The sequence below is a fragment of the Accipiter gentilis genome, chromosome 27, assembly GCF_929443795.1.
Source record: "Accipiter gentilis chromosome 27, bAccGen1.1, whole genome shotgun sequence".
Lineage (NCBI taxonomy): Eukaryota > Metazoa > Chordata > Aves > Accipitriformes > Accipitridae > Astur > Astur gentilis.
Window position 1 is genome coordinate 7,288,147 of NC_064906.1, and position 21,127 is coordinate 7,309,273.

The window sequence follows — 21,127 nt, forward strand, 5'->3', positions numbered from 1 at the left end:
CCACCACAGTGCCCTGCTTCCTCTGTTGCCTCTCTGCACTAGCACACTGCAGACTTGAGACTAATATCACAAAAAGCAAGTGAACACAAATAGCATGTAATAAACATTTCTGCACATAGTGTATTTGGGACTAGCGGTATCAGCTACTACAGGAAACATGTTAGCCAGATGATCTTACCAACTTCTAGCAGTCTCAAATGACCCTATGTGTCAGCAATGTCTCGATGGGGCAAGCATTGGGTGTGACTGCCCAGTTACCTACCAAAGCAGAAATATTTCCTGCGTGTTCTTCTTCAATTTCTCAACATGTAGGAGTAAAACAAAGCAAGAAACACAAAAAAGTGAGGATGCCCAGGTATGGAAAAGGAGTAATGCCTCTTGTATTACTTACTACAAGAGTTGGTGGTCATACCTTATGGCCACAAACTTGTTTCTTGTGTTTCAGATAAACACTAGCAATTAATTGGTGGTGAACAGGGAGTAAAAAATTGTCTTTAGGTTAGTCCCTCTTTAATGTTCTGCTCACTGTACAGAGGAAGATAGCATCCAAAGATGAAACCACAGCTGCCCCAAAGAGCTTTCATTCTGGGTAGACAAGAATGTTACATGCTCAGTTCATAGGCAAAGGAAAACAATCAGTATCGCTAACAACAGTAATCCCAGCTGACCAGCTTCTGAGCCATCACCAGATGGCTTTCCTCTCCTGGATCAAAAAGGTTCACGGCTTTTATCTGGCTATCCTGAATACCAGTTGAGATTTGCACAGGTACACCTCTTTAGTATTAATGTGCTCATTGGAAAGGATAACAAAAAATAGTGATTACTGGAGAGTCACCCTTGAATTCCAATGTTATTTTACTGGAAAGAAAAAAGAAAGAAAATTCTCTCAGAAGTTTACACTGCTGAAGGTATGTGACAGTATAGAGAAGGCTGCCCGATACCAAAAACTGATGCCTTTTGTATTATAACTGCATATGAAATCACTCTACTCCCAGCATGTTTTCAACTGCTGTGTACTTAAAATGACAGGATGGTGCATATAGCTATGTCCAAGTTCAGGAGAAATTATGTCTTTTTTTCCAAGTGTTTAGCTACCCACCACAGAAAAACATTATCTGTGCCAGTGAGTACTTACAGAAATAAGGAGAAAACATCATGTAAGCAACAAAGAAAAAATTTAAAAATCTTGTATTCAATTATCATCAAGCATGGGTGAATCTGGATAGAGTTCTAGGCTTCAGCAGCATCCCCACCCTTCAGTCTAAGCACTCCAGACCTCCTTTTTCTTTTCTTGAAGTTTCACCTTCAATTTTATCGGGTCAAGATAATAATCTCTGAGTTAATGAGTTTGAGAGCTGAGATTATCAGCTGTCAGTTAAATTTGGATGAGAAAAATCATTAGATTTTTTTTTTTTTAGAACCCACAACCACTCAAAGCCCTTTTGCCTTTTCTCATTTGAAATGAGCAAAGCCTTTGTGAGGCATTTGTTTTCTTTAACTCTACAATACCTTTTGTAATTACTGACTTTAACATAACATTCAAGATTTTGCAGAAACATGTCAGAGGCTTGTCATGTGTCTCTTTAGTTCTTGTGTTCTCATCAAAGGTGATGTGCTGACGGGAGGCTATTAAGTGTATTTTCAGCATCAGTACAATTTCTGTTAAGTGTTAGACCATGCGTCCCTCTCTCCCCCATGTTCGTAGCCTTGGCATTTTCTCTGCAAGATTCTGAAAATTTTTTGTGGGAAGATTTTCGACCTTCAGTGCACTGACTTTGGTTTTGAGGAGGAAACACTTATGGGCTAGAGAGTTATTTGTTTTAAAAAGATTTTAACTGCACTGTAAAGATCTTCATGGAGCTTATCACGTGCCTTGCTGGACCGGCGCTGGCACATACGGTATGCTAACTAGACATCACTGAAAGAGTTTGGTCCACAACTGAAAGGCAGAAATCCAGCATGAATGCATTCATGCCCGGTGAAAGGTGGTTTGTCGAGTAGAGACCCACAGACATGGTCTGAGAGCTTGTGTTCATACGGGATGAATTAATGAAGGAAGAAGCAAGATAAATTGACTCCTACCCTGATTCTCCTCACCCCCCACCGCAGCCGTATCTTCTGTCTGTTTTCTATGGTACAGAAGTACCGCTGTCTCCTCCCAGCTCAGAAGGACTGTACGGTAACCCCCAGTGACTGGACCTGTAGTCCCCTGCTTTCCATCTGGGTGCTATGAAGATCATACTGGGTGCTATTGAAAGACATTTAAAGGTACAGTCAACATGGGTTCACAAAGGGAAAGTCCGGTCTAACTAATTTGATTGATATCCTTCTCCGATAACGTCACCCACCTAGTGAATGAAGGGAACAAACACCGGATTCTGCACCTGGGATGGAGTAATGCTGGGCACAAGTATAAACTGGGAGAGGAGTGGCTGGAGAGCAGCCCCGCAGAAAGGGGTCTGGGTGTGCTTTTCGGCAGCAGGGTCAACACGAGTTGTGCCCTGGCAGCCAAGAGGGCAAACCCCATCCTGGGGGGCATCAACCACAGCATGACCAGGCGATCATGAGAGGGGATTATCCCGCTGTATTCAGCGTTGGTACGGCCTCAACCTGACTACTGTGTGCAGTTCTTGGCCCCACAATTTAAGAAGGATATTAAGGTACTTGAATGTGTCCAGAGGAGCATGACCAAGCTGGTGAAAGGGCTAGTACAAACTATAATGTAATTCTGACTCCTAAACATACATTTAAATACAACTGTTATCAATTAATATATATAGTATGATTGAAATAACCAGGGAGCTGCTAAAGTCCTGTGTATAGCCCACATCAGTTAATACTTAAGATAGGTAAACAATAACTAGACATGATTTAGGGTTTAGAAACTAACTACTAGACAATGAGGCTTTATGTTTACGTCAGAAAAGGTAATGGATTGTGATCATGTCAATATACCTTGAAGAACCGCTTGGAACAGCCAATATTAGGGAAGAAGTTGGTAAAAGGTAATTCCCACGGGGGAGATCATGACCACCGACTCATTGATCACCTACTCATATGATACCACCTACTCAAAAGAAGACAAGGAAGAAGACAGAGTCTGCGCACTAATTTACGTGAGAGGCAAAGAAGAAAGACCTGATCATTAAGGGAAATAATAATGAATATGTATTACTTAAGGATATAAATGTGGGAATTTTTGAGACAAGGGTATGCTGTCTTTAGACAGGCACCCATTTGTGCGCATCAATGAAATTAATTTGAAAATACCTCAACTCTGTGTATTATTGGCTTGCACACCAGCTAAATGAACCCTGTTTGAGGGACAACACAACCACCAACCAGTTTTTCAGATCTAGTGAGAACACAAAGCAACACAAAATGTTTCTATTTTACTTTGTCTAAGAGAGCTTGCTATCCCACTTTCTGCTAAAGCAAGAAAAATACTTATTAAATCTTTCTGAAAATGGCTTGGTCTTCAGGGTGGAATAAGCATTTCTTTTTCAACCCTGCTAATTTTTCAGTTCTTTCATGTGACATCTCCCCTTCTTTTCCAATCATCTACCAAAACAGTACATGGATTGTAAGTCTGCTTCCTTCCTTCAAAAACGTGCTCAAAAAAAGTAATCTAATCAAAGGAAAAAGCATGGTAAGTAAAAATCAGAAATGGGCTCAGATGTGGAATCTGGTGACGTGACTGATCTCCATATTAATAGAATTTTTAGAGGGAGAAATATGGCGAAGAACACATCAGAAATTAATCCAGTCTCTTGAACACATTATATAATTATGTAATATTCAGCCTTCTGTTTCTGTGTTGTCCAACAAAAGCTGTACTACATACATATGTTGCTTTATGTGTTCCAGGTTCTGAGGTCAAAAAGATTTGCAGAAGTCCCATTTCAGCTGGAAATTCCTGTTACTGAAAAACAACAATCACACTATTTAGTGGGATAGAATGGACAAACTTAATGATATTGAATGGATCTCACAGGTTTATTTTCACTGATGTTCGAAGACGTTAAATGTGGCACGCTGACCTCTATTGATACAACTGCAAGAATAGCACAGGCTTTCCCGACACTTGAATACCTATTCCCTCCTCTCTCCCTGTTTTCTTCCTAGGAATTCCATGCTGTTTTTCCTTGCAAAAATACATTCACCTTCAGACAAGAAGCAAGCTGCTTCTTTCTACTATACCACCTCTCAGAATCAGCAGTTTTGGAAGTATTACCATTTCTCCAAGTGATCCTGTGCTCTTATTTCTACTGCCTTTCACCCAAGATTCCTCCTCTTCAAAAACTCTTGGGATCTTCTCAACAGCTTCTAAAAAAAACCAAAACAAACAAACAACGCCCCCCCCCCCAAAAAAAAAAAAAAAAGAAAAAAAAGGCTTCTTATCTTTCTTCTTACTCTCTCTCAACCTAAACGGAGTTTTCCCTATTACTGTTTGCAGTGCAGCTATCCTCCCAGCTCCTAGACTCAGTATTGCAAAACATCTCTGGAACTGGGCAAGGTGAGAAGATTTGCAGTACCCATGCAGAATCACACCAACAGACTGAAAACATTGGAAGAGTTGGTAGCAAATCCAAGCTAGAGCGTGGCTTAGCTGTAATACTAAGCCAAAGAAAATGACGTGACTGAACTGATAGAACATACACCAAAAAAATAGCGTAGCAAGTTTCTGTCACCGCTTGGTTTATTTAAGCCACAGCTGTTGCATCGAGCAGAGTAAGTCACTGGTGAGTTTGTGAGAGACTTCACTGGCTATGCCACAGCGTGCGGTGGGAGCTGATGCCTGGCCTGTCGCTCCTTTCCCCTTGGTGTTTCTCCATATCTCACTGGAAATATTAATTGTGTGTTATGAAACAGTTCCAAATGTTGAAAAGAAATAATTGGAAATCCTTGACACTTCACTTCCTTTGCAGTTAATGAAAATTCAACAAAATGCACTTCATAATACGGAGTGAGGGCTTAGAAGGGAGACATTGGGGTGTTTTCTGAATCATAGCGTACTTCAGCTTCTTCAATGCTTTCATACCTTTTTTCCTCCAATAAACAGGCATGACTATGCTGGCATTGTTGGAACTAAAAATGATAAATAGGATTTGTTTCAAGAGCAAAAGAAGCATGGAAACTAAACTCTTTTTTTTTTTTTTTTTGAGAAGTGGTTTGTGTAGGTAGGACTGGTAATTCTCATTGTTATTGTATTTATTCATTTTGGCGTGAGAAGCACTGCACTTGGAGTAAAGAGAAAATATTTCTATTGCCCTACAATTTGGATATGCTTGATTATATGATTATAATCAACATTTTGAAATTTGAATGTTTAAAATTGTCAGAGTTGAGAGAAATTTTTGTCCTGGTACCTCTTTTCTTTCCACATTCTGCTCAATTTCATGGACTTTTGTGGTCAAGTATTCAGAGTAAAGCAGGTCAGCATTTTTTTTCCCAAGCACATTCTCCACTTCTCAATTAACCATATCACAGATTAAGCATATTCTGAAGTTTTATACCCCATGCTACAGCTCTTAGTACTGCCAAAGATAGCCTACTAACTCACGTATTACCAGGAGCAAAGGCAGTAGCACAAAAGCTGGACTGAATGCTGCAACGGAAGGACTGGTGTGGTACAGGAACCATATCTTCAAAATACAGAGAAGAGCCAAAACTGAGGGGGTTTTTTTTATTATTTTTCAGTCATAACAGAAAATAGCATTAAAGGTGGGATTCAACTCACATATTTAGAAAGTTTAAGTGTCTACATGTGGGGACCTAAGCTACCGCTATAATCAAACTGTGGTAATGTTCACACCAAAACCTAGAGAGCTTCTCAGCTCCCCCTAAAGAAACTCCTTGCCTGAATAAGGTAGATGCCAGTTTACAAATTTTTACATTTTCAACTGAGAGTGTGGTCTTTGCCTTCACTGGAGGGTAGGTCTTGCCCCTGGGACCCTGCAGTGCACTGTGCTACCTCTCCCTGCAAACTCAGGCAGTGTCTCCTCTTCCAAAGCCTCTCCTTCCTAACATCAAACCAGGTTCTCACAAACAGGTCTGAAGTCCCGTAATGAGATCAGACAAGCTTTCTGTGGAAACGAGACTAATTGTTAACTTTGCCATCTTTTACATGCTGCTAACTGGAATTGGTATTTAAATAAATCCTCTCTTGTTACTGAAGAGTTATTTTATATGGGTAAAAGTGTCAATGCCTCCGAAGGTCCTGTTGTGAAATCATTTACCACTTCCTCCTTTACTTACCAGCCACAGTAAAACTCATCACATAGGTTTTGTTTCTTCCAGTAGCTACGCAGCGGTACGTTGCAAAGTCAGAGGCTGTAAAGTTTTGAATGACAATCGTGGAGTTTGCCTGATCAGAGCAATCCGCCAGTGTACGCTCTTTGAAATCGGAACCAAAGCTTCGCTTTCCTGACGAGTTGCACAGAACAACAATATCGACCTGATCTGCTTTAATCCTTTCCCACATCACTTGCTGCACTGATTCTCCAATTTTATAAGGGCAAGTAAAAGCAACGTTTCTTCCTGGCTTGGTAAAGATGGGATTATTTTGTTTCTCAGATACTTCAAAAGCATCTGTTGAAAAACACAAAAATAAACAATAAAACTGCTTATAATTCATTCAAGGCAAGTTTAGTATCAGCAATTCCTGCATGGCAAATATGAGTGAAATTTACTTACAGCAGAAAGATATGCATTTGAAATATTGAAAATTATAATTTATAGCTACCTCTGTATTTTTGTGCACATTTAGACAAAGCACTCTTTATGGAACTGTGAGGCTGCGATGACATTGCAAGAAGACTATTTTTATACATTTTGAGTACATGCATGTTTTATTAACAGTTTCAGCAAATATTCAACAGCATAAATTATGGGGCCAGTCTAATTAAATTTGTGATAGTCTTGTTCTGCTTTCATGCTAATTATTACAAGAAAATGGTTTGCTGTGACCCTCAGGACATACATTAGTAAATTATGTTTAAAGACATTCCAACCTATGAACTACAATTCTCCCATTCACAAACCTCACCATGTAAATGAAAAAATTCTTATCCATTCCTATACTTTACTTGGGAAAAACCTCTGTGATAGTCAGTCAGGCTGTGGTATGAAAGGAGACTTCCAGACAAATTCAAGACTTCTACCACATATAAACCATAGATAGATCTTAAATAATTTTGACTGAAATCCCCCTGCTCTGAGTTATTGTTTTCAGTAATAGAATTCACTGTTTACACATTAAGAAAAAAAAATATTTACAAAATCAGTAGAGAGATTGTCAGCGTTTCTGATATTCAGAGCATTTAATAGCCACTTTGTTTCTAAAGTCAGCTTTGTAATACCTATATCTTATAAGTTAGGACTAGCATTGTCATCTTTTTGAAGACTTCAATGTTGAAAAAGATTAACAATCAGTCTGCTTTTTCTACACTGTAGAAAGACTGATCTTTCAAGCTCTTCAATGAGTTTCTTTTTTTATTAGAAGTCTTTAAGTCAAAAAATGTCACTACTACTACATTAAAAATATATTTTTTTAATGTGTTTGCCTCTATCTGTGGCAACCACTGGAAGCAGAGACAGAAAATTAAAATTGCATAGGAAAAATGACAGTCAAAATAAAATTAAAATGAAGCTGTAGCCAGATTCATGGGATGGTTGCAGTAGCATGTTGGGTGGAAATGAATACACTGTAGGACTGAGCTAGGTTTAGATCCTCCTTAATATAACATTTTTGTCGAAAACCTAGAGTAAAAAATGATGGTAAACTGTATTGCTTTGGATACTGGTAGTGCCAGGGTTGTCAAAATCATAGGTACTGGAGAAATCATTAATACAAGGTGGCCTAGCTCACCTCCTAAGCTAGGTGCAAAGAGTAGTAGGGTTTCGCATGGGCAAGTATACTACCCTAAATCTAGGAATAAGTCATTCTATTCATGTTGACGGGATGGAAACTTCATTGTGGAAGTCTGTGCTTTCCGAGACTTGTGCAGTCTCTGTGAAATGGTGAATGAAAACTTCTAGCCTGCAATTTTTTATCAATGGACCACAGCACAGAAAAACTACATTCCTTCTGTCTTTGGAGACCAGAAATATGATTAAAACACTGAAATGCTGAAAGACAAAAGGAACTGTGTCTAATGAATTTACCTAAAAAAAAAAAAAAAATTAAGAACTTGAAGATCCATGTAGACTGCAATCAAGGAGACAGAAAGTTAATGACAGACAAGGACAGAAGAGAGATAAATTCACTAAACTAAACAGAAGGTACAACACAGTGAAGGTAATTAACTCCTTGAACAGCTTGCCAAAGACAGCTAAATTTCTGTTACTGAAGATGACTGCCAAGGGTGGATAATCATTTAAGTTATCATGCTAGTTCCAGCAAGAATTGACTCATGGGAGCCTAAGTATTATTCAAATTAGACTGACTACTATGATGGGGCTCTACACTTGCAAAATATATTCCTTGAAGTGCAGTCCCTCAAAAATCACTACATTAGAACAGATAATTTTTTTATACCTAGCAGATTCAGATCTGCAGATTCAGATTCAGATCTGCTAGGGAAGAGTGGTAAATGAAAAGGTGATTGAAATCAATTCTCTCCCTTGCACATCATATGCTTAAAGTTCCGCTCCTTTCCTCCTGTCCCACTTTTCAGACCACTAGCTTCCAGCAACTGCCTGCTTCACAATAAACCACACATTCTTCCTCAAGAAGTCTTGTCTTCTTCATTGTGCAGTCTTTGCTGTCTTCTGCTATGAGCAAGCCCAACTTTTCCCCACGTTCTCCTTAGGAGCCTTGAAGTCTCTCCATCTGCTCCTGGGTCCATCCTCGCTGTCCTATTCATTTCATGCCAATGCCACCCTGAATTCCAGGTGTTTCTCCTATCTAAACGTGCATATTAGGGAAAGTATGTGTATGATGATGCTACCTCCCACCTTCCAGAGGATTCTCATCAGACCCAAAGGGCAGCCAACCAGGGCTATCTAACAACCAGCCTTCTTTCCCTGCCGCTCTGCTGTACATTTGCTAGAAAAAAGTACATTACACATATGGTGAACTGTGAACAGATAAAACTTTTTCCACCAAAATCATTAAAATCCCTTGCCTTATAATTTATTAGTTAACTTTGTGTGTTATATTTGCCAAACAATATATCCCAATTTCCCCATAATATATAATACTACAGCAGAGTGTAGTATACTGTAATAGGTACATTACAAAGCTAAGGTTGCCTTGCAAATTCAGTGAAGAATTTCCAGGTACAAATCTTGATATATTTGTGTAGTTTGCTGGTATACAAACAATAAATCATATGTTACTAGTGAGAACTATGTACAAGCAGCCAAATCAAAATAGAAACAGTTTCGAGATTCTTGGCCACTGAACATTCTATCATAACCATTTTCAAACACACTTCATGACACATTTTATTTTTTTGCTTTGCATGTGTAGTTTACTTGACAGTATGCAGCAACATTCAACTATTTTCACTCTTGATGAAAGATGTAAATCTCTCCCCTTCTTACAACATGATGCCTTGTACAACTTAAATGATTAGGTAAGGCACAAGCAGTGGAGACTCGGGACTACGTAGTTCTAATTAAATCTTCCAAGTACACTAAACTGTTCCAGCCTTTTGTTTCAAGCAATTGTCCCATTTTATTTTGACACCAGCATCAGCATAGCTCTTTCATCCTCCCTCTCCTCTGTTCAACCACTTTCTTTATTTAGCACCTTTCTGAACACAGTTTCTTTGCTTTCAGCCTGGTACATGCAGGATGAGAACCTCCCGCTCTGAGAAATACTTCTATGGGGAAAAAAAAGCACGCCCACACACCTTCACCCCCGCACACGCAGAGCTCAAGGTGACACACCATGTGTGAACATTTCAGAAATGCTAAAAAAAAAAAAAAAATATTGTTGCAGCTGATAAAAATAAATTTCCCTTGCCCACTGCTCATTCTGGCCGCTGCCACTGCTGTCTGCCTTGCCCCTGCCATGGCCATGTCATCTTGCCTCCTGGACAGAAAGTAGGAGGAGGTGACAGCACTCACGGTAGGTGCATTTGCCTCTGCTAAGTAAAAAAGTGCTCTGTGTTTGGTATCCTCCCTGCATCTCTTTTGTTTGGCAGGATGTTACCTCATCATATTTTGCAGTTATACATATTTCTATCTGCTTTAGGTCTATTAGACATTTGAAGGAGAAAAAAATGTAAGCTTTCATATTTTTTAAAAAACTAATTTTTCAATATTTTTCTTGGAAAGCAAATCTCAGAAATATAAAGGTATAAAAGTGTGCAAACCAACTTCCCAAGAGTTAAAGAATCAAGCAACTAAACTCAAATTCTGCAGCAGGGAAATTGTTCAAGTTTTAAGAAATTCTCTTTGGAGGGATAATAAAATAACAGTGTAATCTTTTTTCATTCTTTCCCCCTCCTGCCCTTGCTACAAGCAATTAAAAGTCAAAAATAAATGTTATGTAAAAGTTTAGTCCCCATTCTTTTGGGTAGAGATTTTCAGACTTCCTACTTTTTCATTCCTGTCCTATCAGCTTCAATTTTTTTTGGTGGTGGTGGTGGTTTTGTTCTTTTGGTCTCTGATAGGGTTAGCTGGTTTTGTTTCTTCAGAGGAAAGTTGCTTAGATAGCTGTACTTGTTTTCAGCTAGTTTATTCATTTTTAAAGTCAGTATCTACAACATTTTAATTACTGTTTACTGCGAGTTTCACCAGTGCCAGATTTACAATTCTACACAGGGTTCCAGAGTTTCACGCTGGACTACACACGAATCTCATGCATTCCTCCTGGTTTAAAACTATATACAAAGAAAACTGAATATTCATACCTCGATATCAGTTCTGCAACTTCAGAAAGGCAAAATTCAGCACAGTAAAATAAGATGCATTGAAACACTCTTCTGGCTTAGCATGTTTCTGCATCTCTGTTGAGGCTTAGAGCTTAGCAGAGGTTAAGTACTACTAGAGCTGGTTTTATACAAAAAGAGGGTTACATCAGCTGCCGCAGGCAAGCTTACACACTGCCGAGCAACAAACGCAGGGAGTCACACCTACCCACAGCCATCCCAGCACACAGATATTTTCCATGTGCTCCCAGGTACCACAAGGTCAGGACAAGCTCAAACTGTTCAGGCTGTTGGTAACAGAGCTACCTTCAAAGTAGCTACCCTTAGGAAGTAATGCTCTCCATCAGAAATAACTAATGACCTTAGCAGACCTTTCAAAACTGCAAAGCTAACTTAGCTCTACAGGAGAGATGGGTTCCAAAGTCCCACTTGGTTTGCTGAAGCTCTGCGTACAAACACAATCTTCTTCCTCTGCTTATAGTGAGAAGTGACAAAATAAATTGCAGATGAAAAGGAGGCTTAAAATTTTATGGGGATGAACTTTTCCCAGGGCTGCTCTTGTCACCAAGAAAATCAACTTACAAATGAGAAAATACTTCAAGAGTGACCCCTTCACCTTTCCTGAATAGGCAAAATATGGAATTATATTTAGCTCCTGAACCGATGTTTTCCAACTGTATTAGCACATATGACACAATTTTGTTGAGTTTCTAAAAAAATGGGTTTGCCTCTTTCTGGCTGAGAAAGGGAAACATGAACGCATAGCTATTAAATAAGTTGGAACAGTAAAGTTCTTAATTTCTAATGAGCTACTGATGCCAGTTCTACAATCAAAGTCGGAAAACAGCAGTAGTGCGGTGTTTGAAAAGAATATATTTTTCTAATAACAACTATTTGGATCATAAAAGTTAAAATGAAAGTATTTATACTCCTATACCCTTAAAACATCCCTTTAAATATATATTAATTATATTGTGACAATTTGGTGAATCTTTCTGTATCAATTATTAATTCTGCATGATGTTAAAAACACTTGGCACGCAATTGTAATGCCAATTCCTGTTTATTTACATATATTCCATTATTCTTTGTTGTTATTTTACTCTTCTAAGCTGAGCTTTAGTTACCTAGAGTGCAAGGAAAAGGAGAAGCCAGAGAGAGAGAGAAAGAGTACAGTGCTAATAAGAGCAAGAAGATAATTCTCTCTTCAGGTATAAACATCCATGAACTTGCAGCAAGGAGAAAGTTGGGGAAGAAGTCATCTGATAAAAGCATATAACGCACTACGCCAAGATTCACCTGCAGGAGAGTCTTGAAGATATGAGAGGTCAGAATTTCAAATTTTCATCCTCTCCAGGATTTTCATCAGTTCAGGACGAAGGGAATTTACCAGTAAGAGGAGTTCAGTGAGCAGACGGAAGGAGTGACACAGAATACTGTGCTCAGCCTTCGCTTATTGTTAATGACCCATATTGTCTCACAGTGGATGAAGAGAAATGCGATACCGAGAAACGGCATGCATGCGTACGCGTGCGTTTGTGCCTACCTGCTCATCTCTTCCACGAGGCTCCTGAGGGTTGGGCTTCAGGCAGAGCAGAGGACGTAATGGTTTAAGCCACACAGAAGAAAAAAGGCAGGGGAGAGGGGAAGGGAAAGGGTGTAAAAAATCAAACTGGCTCCTGAGGAGAACTATTTGAACCAATGTTTCTCAGGAGGGAAAGCCGAGGGTGCCAAGGCAATGGAGAGGCTACACACCCAAGCCGCCCAGCCCCAGAAGTGTTATAATGCCCAGGAGTGCAGCATGTGGGAAATTGCTGCCCTGCATCTCATATCCTAGTTATTACTTTTAATGGATTGTTTTATGGGCTGATAATATATTGAAGAAGAGGGGAAGATACAGTTTATTTCATAAGAAGTTTGTTATGCACCTTGGTACCAGGTAAGAAAATAGAAGAATTCAATGCATCATCAGTATTTTTTACCGAATATTTCCTTTCCATTTCTTTTTGTCCTTATTAAGTTATAAGTTATATTCCTGTCTGACAGGCCAGTTGAAAGAAAGGTTCATCATTAGAAATATAAGCAGCAGAGAGACATTGTGCAGATGGGAAAATTTCAGAACTTAAAATATTAATCACCTCTTAGTGATTTCCTTTGGAGTATTTGGAAGTCTTACTATCTGAATCTGTAATTCCTTTTACCCTCTGTTTTTCACCTACCTCTGTTCATTCTATAACCTAACATGTATTTCCCCAAATAAAATATTATTCAGTCTGTCCTAGATAAATTAATACTATCTCCTTAATTTTGAATATTTTAAAGCTGTCACTGTGCACTTTCCATTTTTCCCTGCAGTTGCATCCTGTAATGATTTCCAAATTCCATTATCCAAAAATTTCAGCCATCACATTTACACTTTGAGAAACAAACCCCAAAAATATAAAACTCTTGGATCTGGATTTATCTACTGGGTGTCACAGCAGTTATGGCTGATACTAGAGATAACACCATACTTAAGTTGAATTTCCCAGTGGTGGCTGCAGTGGCATAGAATTAGGGAATAGTAGCTGAGGAGATGAAGTATTTTTGGCTTATAGAGGCAGGGGAATATTTGCCCCAGCCACCCCACCCCAACCCCAGCAAATTTTTTTAACCAACTAGATTCAACTCCAGGTCAGTTCTGGCTTTTCTAACTGCACCCATTCACGCTCGGACAGTGTTTCAAGGTTCATTCCAGGTCAACTGTCCCTGCTTGCATCGTGTCCATGCTTCCTTTTTATGTTTGAGTTTGGTCAGGAGCTTCTTGTTTATCCATGCAGGCCTTCTGGCATTTTTGCTTGATTTCCTGCTTGTCTGGATGGACCATTGGAGGAGGTTTTCCTTGAAAATCTTCTCTCCATCAACCTTGGGATTCTTCCAGTAAGATCTCTTAACGGGCCAAAGTCTGGTCTTCTGAAGCCCAGGGTTGTGATCCTGCTTTTTTTCTTTTATCCCCTTCTCTTGGGATCATGAACTCTACTATGCAGCGAAGGCTGCCGCTGATCTTCACCCCAAGAAGTTCTTCCTTCTCTGTAAGTCTGAGGTTGAGCAGACTGCCTCCTCTCTTCAGCTACTTAATCACCTAAGTGAGGAAGTCGTCATCAATGCACTCCAGAAGACTACCAGATTGATTGTGCCCTGCTGCATTGCTCCTCTACAGACACCAGGTGGTTGAACTCTCCCGTGAGGACCACAGAATGTGAAGCTTCTTCCAGTTGTCTGATGCAGACTTCATCTATATCAGGCCTGATCACCCTGATCAGGCAGTCAGTAGCAGACACCCATCACAGTGTCACCTATGTTAATCGGCCTGCTAATCCTGACCCATAAGCTCTCAGCTGGCTCACGATTCATTCCAAGGCAGAACCTCTTGTGTTCCCACTGCTCTGACATAAAGGACAACTCTCCTTCCCTTCCATCGCAGCCTGTCCTTCCTAAAGAGCCCGTATCCAGCCATTGCAGCACTCCAGTCATGTGAGCTATCCCACCATGTCTCTGTGATCCCAATGAGATTGTAGACCTGCAACTGCACGTGGAGCTCTGATTCCTTGTTTGATTCCCATTCTATGTTCACTGGTGTACAGATACTTCATATGGTCACCCAGTCATGCTGGTTTCCCAGAAAAGTTTCCCCACATTATGCCCCCTCAACATTTCCTTATTTGTGTGGACATACTTGGAATGGTCACCCCCGTGCTCTGATTTGTTGTTTTCAAGGTGTTTCCTGTCCATATAATCCCACACCATTTGCTTGTCAGCCCAGTCCACTTCCTCGCTCACTTGTGGGTTGTCATCCCACTTCACTGTTAAAGCTCCCCTCGCTAGCCTGTTGGCAAGGATGCTTTATCCCCATGTGCTCAGGTGGATTCTGCCTCTTCCTAGCAGTCCTCGATCATCAAAAAGGGTCCACGATAATAAAAGGTAACCCCTTGTTGTTGACACCAGCCATGTAACTGGGTCTTGATCCACAGAATCCACCTTCTCTTCCCACAGCTTTTCGCTTCTTCATCAGGATCAAGGAGATACCACCTAAGCCGCCCATGTCCTTGTCCGCCACCTCCAGCACCATGTAGTCATGCCCGATGTGCTCCAGGTCCCTCCTGGCCTTGTCTTTGGTGTATGTGTGGAAAAGCAGCAGGGCTTAGGAGTCTGAGGACTGGGCAAGCCTTGGCAGTCTCTCTGCAGCATCCTAGAGTCTACCCTGGCAAGCAGCAAACCTCCCCAGACAGCAGGCTGGGTCAGCAGATGAACAGATGTGAAGTGAGAGTCATCTCCAAATTATCACACAACAGCAAAACAGTTAATAGCTATAGTATCCAGCTGATATGAAATGCATGTTCATCAAAACAATGCTCACAGGGAACATATCAGATAACCCTTCTAATTTTATCTTGCTTTGGTAAAAACACAGCAGTCCTCAGGGGTACCGTTACATTTTTTTCCTTAACATAGCATATTCTGATGCAAACAAAGTAACCAAGAGTACATAACAGCGTCATTATTCTTAGTAACTAACCGAACATTCAAAATGGTAAGAAGTAAAAAGAAGATTGCGGGGGGGGGGGAGTAAAAAAATCCCGAGTGCTGAATAAAAGGATCTGGATGCTCTGATTGCTAGCCAAATAGAATCGAAAATGGTATCACATTGTCCATTTCCAGACAAAAGACAAGTTTTCTTAGGTATGTCAACAGAGAGTCATATACAAGACAAAGGATGCGTTATACTGCTTCATTTAGCAATGGTTAAGACCTTAGATGGAAAATGGTGTTTCACTCTACATATCTTATTTTAATAAGGTTATATACAAACTGAAGAAAATTCTGATGAGAACAAGAATGATGACATTTAGAATCATGAACTAAGCAGAAAAGTCAAAAGAACTGTGTTTGTTTAGTACAGAGGGCTGACTGAAGACTGGCAACATGAGAATCTTCCTCTTTTTTTTTCAAATACAGACTACAGTGAATAAACTCAGTATTAAACAAGAGATATCTAGGTTAGATATAATGGGGAAAAAATCTGCTTGCAAGGCTGGTTAAGCACTAGAATGACTACACAAGAGTGTTATGCATGCGTTTCCAACATGGGAATCAGTCAGGGATGATACAGATACGCTTATCCTGCCTCAGGACACAGAGATGGATGAGACTAATTTGGAATGTCTCTTCCAGCCTGAGTTTTCCACAATTCTGTAATTCCTTCTGATGTAAGCTTTTCCTTCAGAAAGGAACAGGTGATATCTGCTCTACTCCCAACAGGTCTGGTTTGTTTGGGTTTTTTCCCTAGCCTTTTATACTGAAGGGGCATCCAATCCTTAGTTCATCACAGAAGATAAAAAGTAAGAAAAGCAGCATTTAACAGGTCAATAATCACAGCAGAGGTGTGAAAAAGGCAGCTTCACTTGCCTCTATCCTCTTGCTTTCTAATTAGGTGCTGACAATGTCGTTGTCACTGTGTAAGATGTAGAGATAGTTCTTGCTCTGGGGAGCTCAGAGTCTAAGAGCCAAAGAATGAAGATCCCTCAGGATTAGTTCTTGCTTCCATGTGCTTTAAAGGGCTGATAATTTTTCACTGTAGACCTATGAATCACATTCTAAATTGAGACAGAGATAAATAGAAAGCAAGCTATTTCAGGTGAATAGGGACTTGAAAAAAATCTATGGAATGTGCTGCTTTTGGCAGGCAGAAGAACATTAATATAGAAGTAAGTGCTGAGTGGCGTGGATATCATCACACTAGCTAAGAATAGAAAAGCTCTGTCTCTGCTATCACAGAAGAGGTTGATCACTCTATTTCAAATACGGGAGTACTTCATGGTACATCTGGCATTTAAATACTCTATTAATGAATTTCCATTCTTATTCAGAGTTGCTAGCAAAACATATCCCCTGAGCAAATGGTCCATTGTCACTGATTGACAGAAACACAAATTTACTCATGAATTAAAAAAAAATTAAAAAAAATAAAAAAAAACAGTTTCCAATCATATAACAGAAAAAAAAACAAAAAAACAAAAAAAACAAAACAAACCAAACCAAAAACCAAACAAACAAAAAAAAGAAACCAAAAAAACCCCAAAACAACAACAAAAACCCCAGACCAACCAATTGTGCAACTCTGCATAATTCATGTTATGGATGTAAAAGTCACTAGGAACATCAGAAGAATATTCCCCATTCTATTCAGAGCATCACATGGGAATTTTTAAGTCAAACTAGACAATTTTAACACCTAACTGAAATAAAACTGCTAAGAAAATAAACAAATACAAAAAAATATTTCAAAATATACAGAAATTCATGTTAGAATTCAACAGTTTTGAAAGGCATATAAACAAACACAGGACAAAAATAATCTGGGTAATTTTAACTACATTTGTTCTTTATAAATAAACATACAGCACTGCTCTGCCATAAAGGCCAGGTTTTGTTTAAACAGTTTAAGTATCCCATAATTCTTCACTGCTGAAGACTTCTAACAGTCTATCTAGATGGGTAGCAAAGGCATAGTGTATAGGAGTAGAACAATATTAGTTTGTAATCTCTCTAATGTTGTTTATTATATTCTATATTTTAAGTTAAATTTGCATTGTAAATTTGTCCATTGTGTATTTTAAGATTACTGATCCAACTTTAACTGATTGAGTTCTGCATCACAAAGCTCTTCGCAAGTTAATTTACTTTGCTTCTAAGACAGTTTTTGCCTACGCTCAATCATCTCTGATTCTGATAAATCTAAAATAATCAATATGATAAGTACACATTTCAATGGAAACTCAAAACCTCTTAATTCAGGGATTTTGATGCAATGCAACCTAGTGAACTAATGATTAATAAGACCAAGTGGTTTCGGAGGATGTGTGAAGCGCAGGAAGCCAGATGTACTTATCAGTACTTCTTAAGGCAGAATGAATCAGAGGATAGTCTGTAGCTGTGTAGGAAGCATCCATACAGTGGTCTGGTAATGTGAAAAGTATTGCACTGAACTGCAGCTGACAAAGAAATGCCTCATACTTTCATAAGGGCAAGCCAGAAAGGGGCAAAATTATCATTGTAGGCAATGACAATACAAAGCGATAACCAAGTAGTAATGGCACATCGGGTATCACCACAGATATGAGAGTGCAATAGGAAAAACGTTTTACATGGTGTCTATATAAGAAGCCTAAACTAAACCCATTAAGTTCAACAAAGTATTGAACCTGGAAGACATTTTCAATGTAAATTATCACTATTTTATTTTGCCAGGTTGTGAACAAGACAGAAATACACTTCAGATTTACACACTACACTTAAGTTCTTGATATACAGATATTAATGGAAATCATATTTTGAACCAAATATTTGTCTATTGGTCTTGTCTTAACCTTTCCTGCTGATATATCCTCACTATAATACTCCGTGGAGTCAAGAATGGCTGAAAAAGAACAGACAAAACAGAGAACTTAAAGGCAGATATGCATGACAGGGTGACAGGACCAGACCTTAATTTCTGTTGAATAAATAGTGAAGAGGCCAGAATAATTCCTTACACTCTTTTTTCTGTGAATTAATACTTTATTCAAACTTTTAAAAAATCCCTTCAAAGATGGGTAACTGTTGTACTGATGGATTTAACTGAAGAGAGAGCCAAAGGACTGAAGACAGGTCTGGAAAAGGATCAAGTAAACAACTGGAACCATGTGTCAAGTAGCCACAGGTAAACAAAGATCTGGACAAACCAGAAAAAGACAAAGGATATAGTATGAAGAAAAAATGAATTTTGCCAATACCTCTTCCAATTCCTTTGTAAAATAAAGTCATCCAAGTATCCATTCCAAAGTGCTAGAGACTGGAAACATATCCTTTCCCTGTGTACATTTCTTTGCAAAAGTTTATAATTTGAAGAAAAAGAAAGAAAGATTGCAGAATTCCTGCTGCTGCTTTGCTGTTGCTCAGTACACGGCTGGCAATTGGCAAAATGACAGAGCCGAGTACTGTGTTTTGAGTGGCCACCTGGGACAACAGTTAAACATGCACCTCTGTACACACCTGCCCGATGGACCGACCGAGTACGCTGCTCCCTCAAGGCTCTTTCATTTGAAAATAAAATTACAACACCTGCAGCTTCAAATTGTTTCTCTTCTAGGCAAGTGTATGAAATAACATATTTTGGACAATCAACAATTCCTGCTTGATGTCTCCAACTCTAATGCTTCCTCTGTTAGTGGTGACTTCGCTCTCTGCTCCTCACATTTTATACTGCACTCAAAATCAGTCTTCAGACATACATCTCTAAGCACTGTATATGAGAAAATGCAGATCATCCTTAAACTGTTCATTAAGAATGGTGAAATAAAACTACTGGCTATCCCTACATAATCGTTACATCTTATCAAAAAATGCCAAAGGAATTTTCTCTGAAAGTACCAGTTTTGTTTGCTTAGTGCAGGAGTATTTGTGACTCATAAAATGTTGGAACATTAAGGGGGGGGGGGGGGGGAAAGTCCCTTGAATTCAGTTCTGAAAACTGTTGGATATATGCTCACACTACAGGAAAAAAAGAAGGAACAGCTTCACCCAGCTGGCAAGTATCTTCCTGTGAGGTAACTAGACTATTCTTTGCCAATATAGTCATATGTAACAGTGGCAAAACATACTCTCAAGTTCTTCGCAGTTATGGTGCAGAACTTCAGCACTGCATCCACTTGTAAGAATATCCTGTAGCTACGTAACATGTGACGTTTCCAATATAATATCCTGAGTATTATTGCTTTTCTGTCAATATGTTTCAGTAATGGCCAATAAAGAAAGCATGGATAACATTTTACAATTTGCAAGAGTTCTTTCTCACCTATTTTGTAGATGTCATAGGAAATCTTTAGCTAAATTTTAAGGCAACTATAACAAAATATGTCCTAACATTTTTATTACATATTCTGATACAGCCCCAGGAGTAAGCTGAGACCACATCTAGTAAAAAAACCAACCAACCAACCAAAAAAGAACAAAAAAACAATTACTACAATATTTACATTAAAAAATTTATATAAGTGGTGATTTATCACCACTTCTAGGATCTTCCATCTGCCAGGGATGCAATGAGGATAGTACACCAAGAAAAGACCTCTGCAATGAGAGCTATAACCTCCTCTGCTCAGATCCTTATGACAGCTCAGCCATTGTTTATCCAAGACTAATCTTTTTTCTTTTTCTTCTTCTTTTTTTTTTTTTTCCTTACTCTTGTCCCTGATTGAAAAAGAATCACATTCACCTCACCCAGACTATGGTGGCGTGAACTGCTGTTCTGTGACCAGAGACTAAGCCAGGAGCAGAGTCCTAAACAGAGTTTCTCCAGTATTATTTTGTCACCTCATACACTGCAATCCTGTTGTGATCTTTTATTCACTCAGTAGCATCTTTACTCACATATGAAAGAGTGTAACCACAGTGAACCTTTTATTTATAAAGACACTTTTACTCTAAAGGGAAAGAGATAGGGATGTTGTTGAAATACTAATAAAAAAGACATGTGCTTAATGCTTTTCAAATACTTGACTTTTTTCTTCTCTTTCTGTGTTTTTGTTTGGAAAAGCAAGTTATGATCCCCAAACTTTTTTAACTGCTTGATCTTGTAGTGTCGGGGTCTTGCTAACAACTGAGTTGCTAGATCTAATGACACTAGCGTAACTGTTAGACACTGCCTGAAATATTTACCCATTAAACATCAGCACCTGAGGCTTCAAACTATGCAAATGAAAAAAGTTGCAAATCAGAATCATACCAATTTTACTCACTTTGTATTCGTAGCTTTAAAAAATTATACAAAGCACATGGGAAAGCAGAATTATACTCATGACCTCTGTTGATTACCAGGAATGAAGCACTAGGGCAACTTTGAACAGTTTGAGTGCAGAAACAGTCATTGTTTTGCAAGCCAGCAAAAGTTAATCCTAGATACTTAAATATATGATATCCAAATATATTTGGATATCATATATCCAAATTTATGTAACTGCCAGCAGATATAATTGCCATGTGAAGAACATTTCACCTTAAACTTTAATCTCGTTAAGCATCTCCATCATGAATATAATGCCATATGGCGTTATTTCCATTTATTTCCAGTATTTCCTTTCAATCGAAATTCTGAAAGCCAATCATATATTCTATATCTAGATTCTGTTGTCAGCTTTCATTGAGGTATGCGCTACAGATTCCTCAAT

At 38.9% G+C, this 21,127-nt stretch overlaps 1 protein-coding gene across 1 annotated transcript in view; it reads right to left on the reverse strand.

Annotated features, from left to right (window-relative positions):
• The window catches only part of CD226 (CD226 molecule), a 42,242-nt gene that overhangs the window by 6,844 nt on the left and 14,271 nt on the right, over window positions 1–21,127 (reverse strand). The window contains exon 3 of the mRNA XM_049830311.1: window positions 6,259–6,591. Within this exon, the coding sequence (XP_049686268.1) occupies window positions 6,259–6,591 (333 nt within the window). The remainder of the gene's footprint in view (window positions 1–6,258; window positions 6,592–21,127) is intronic.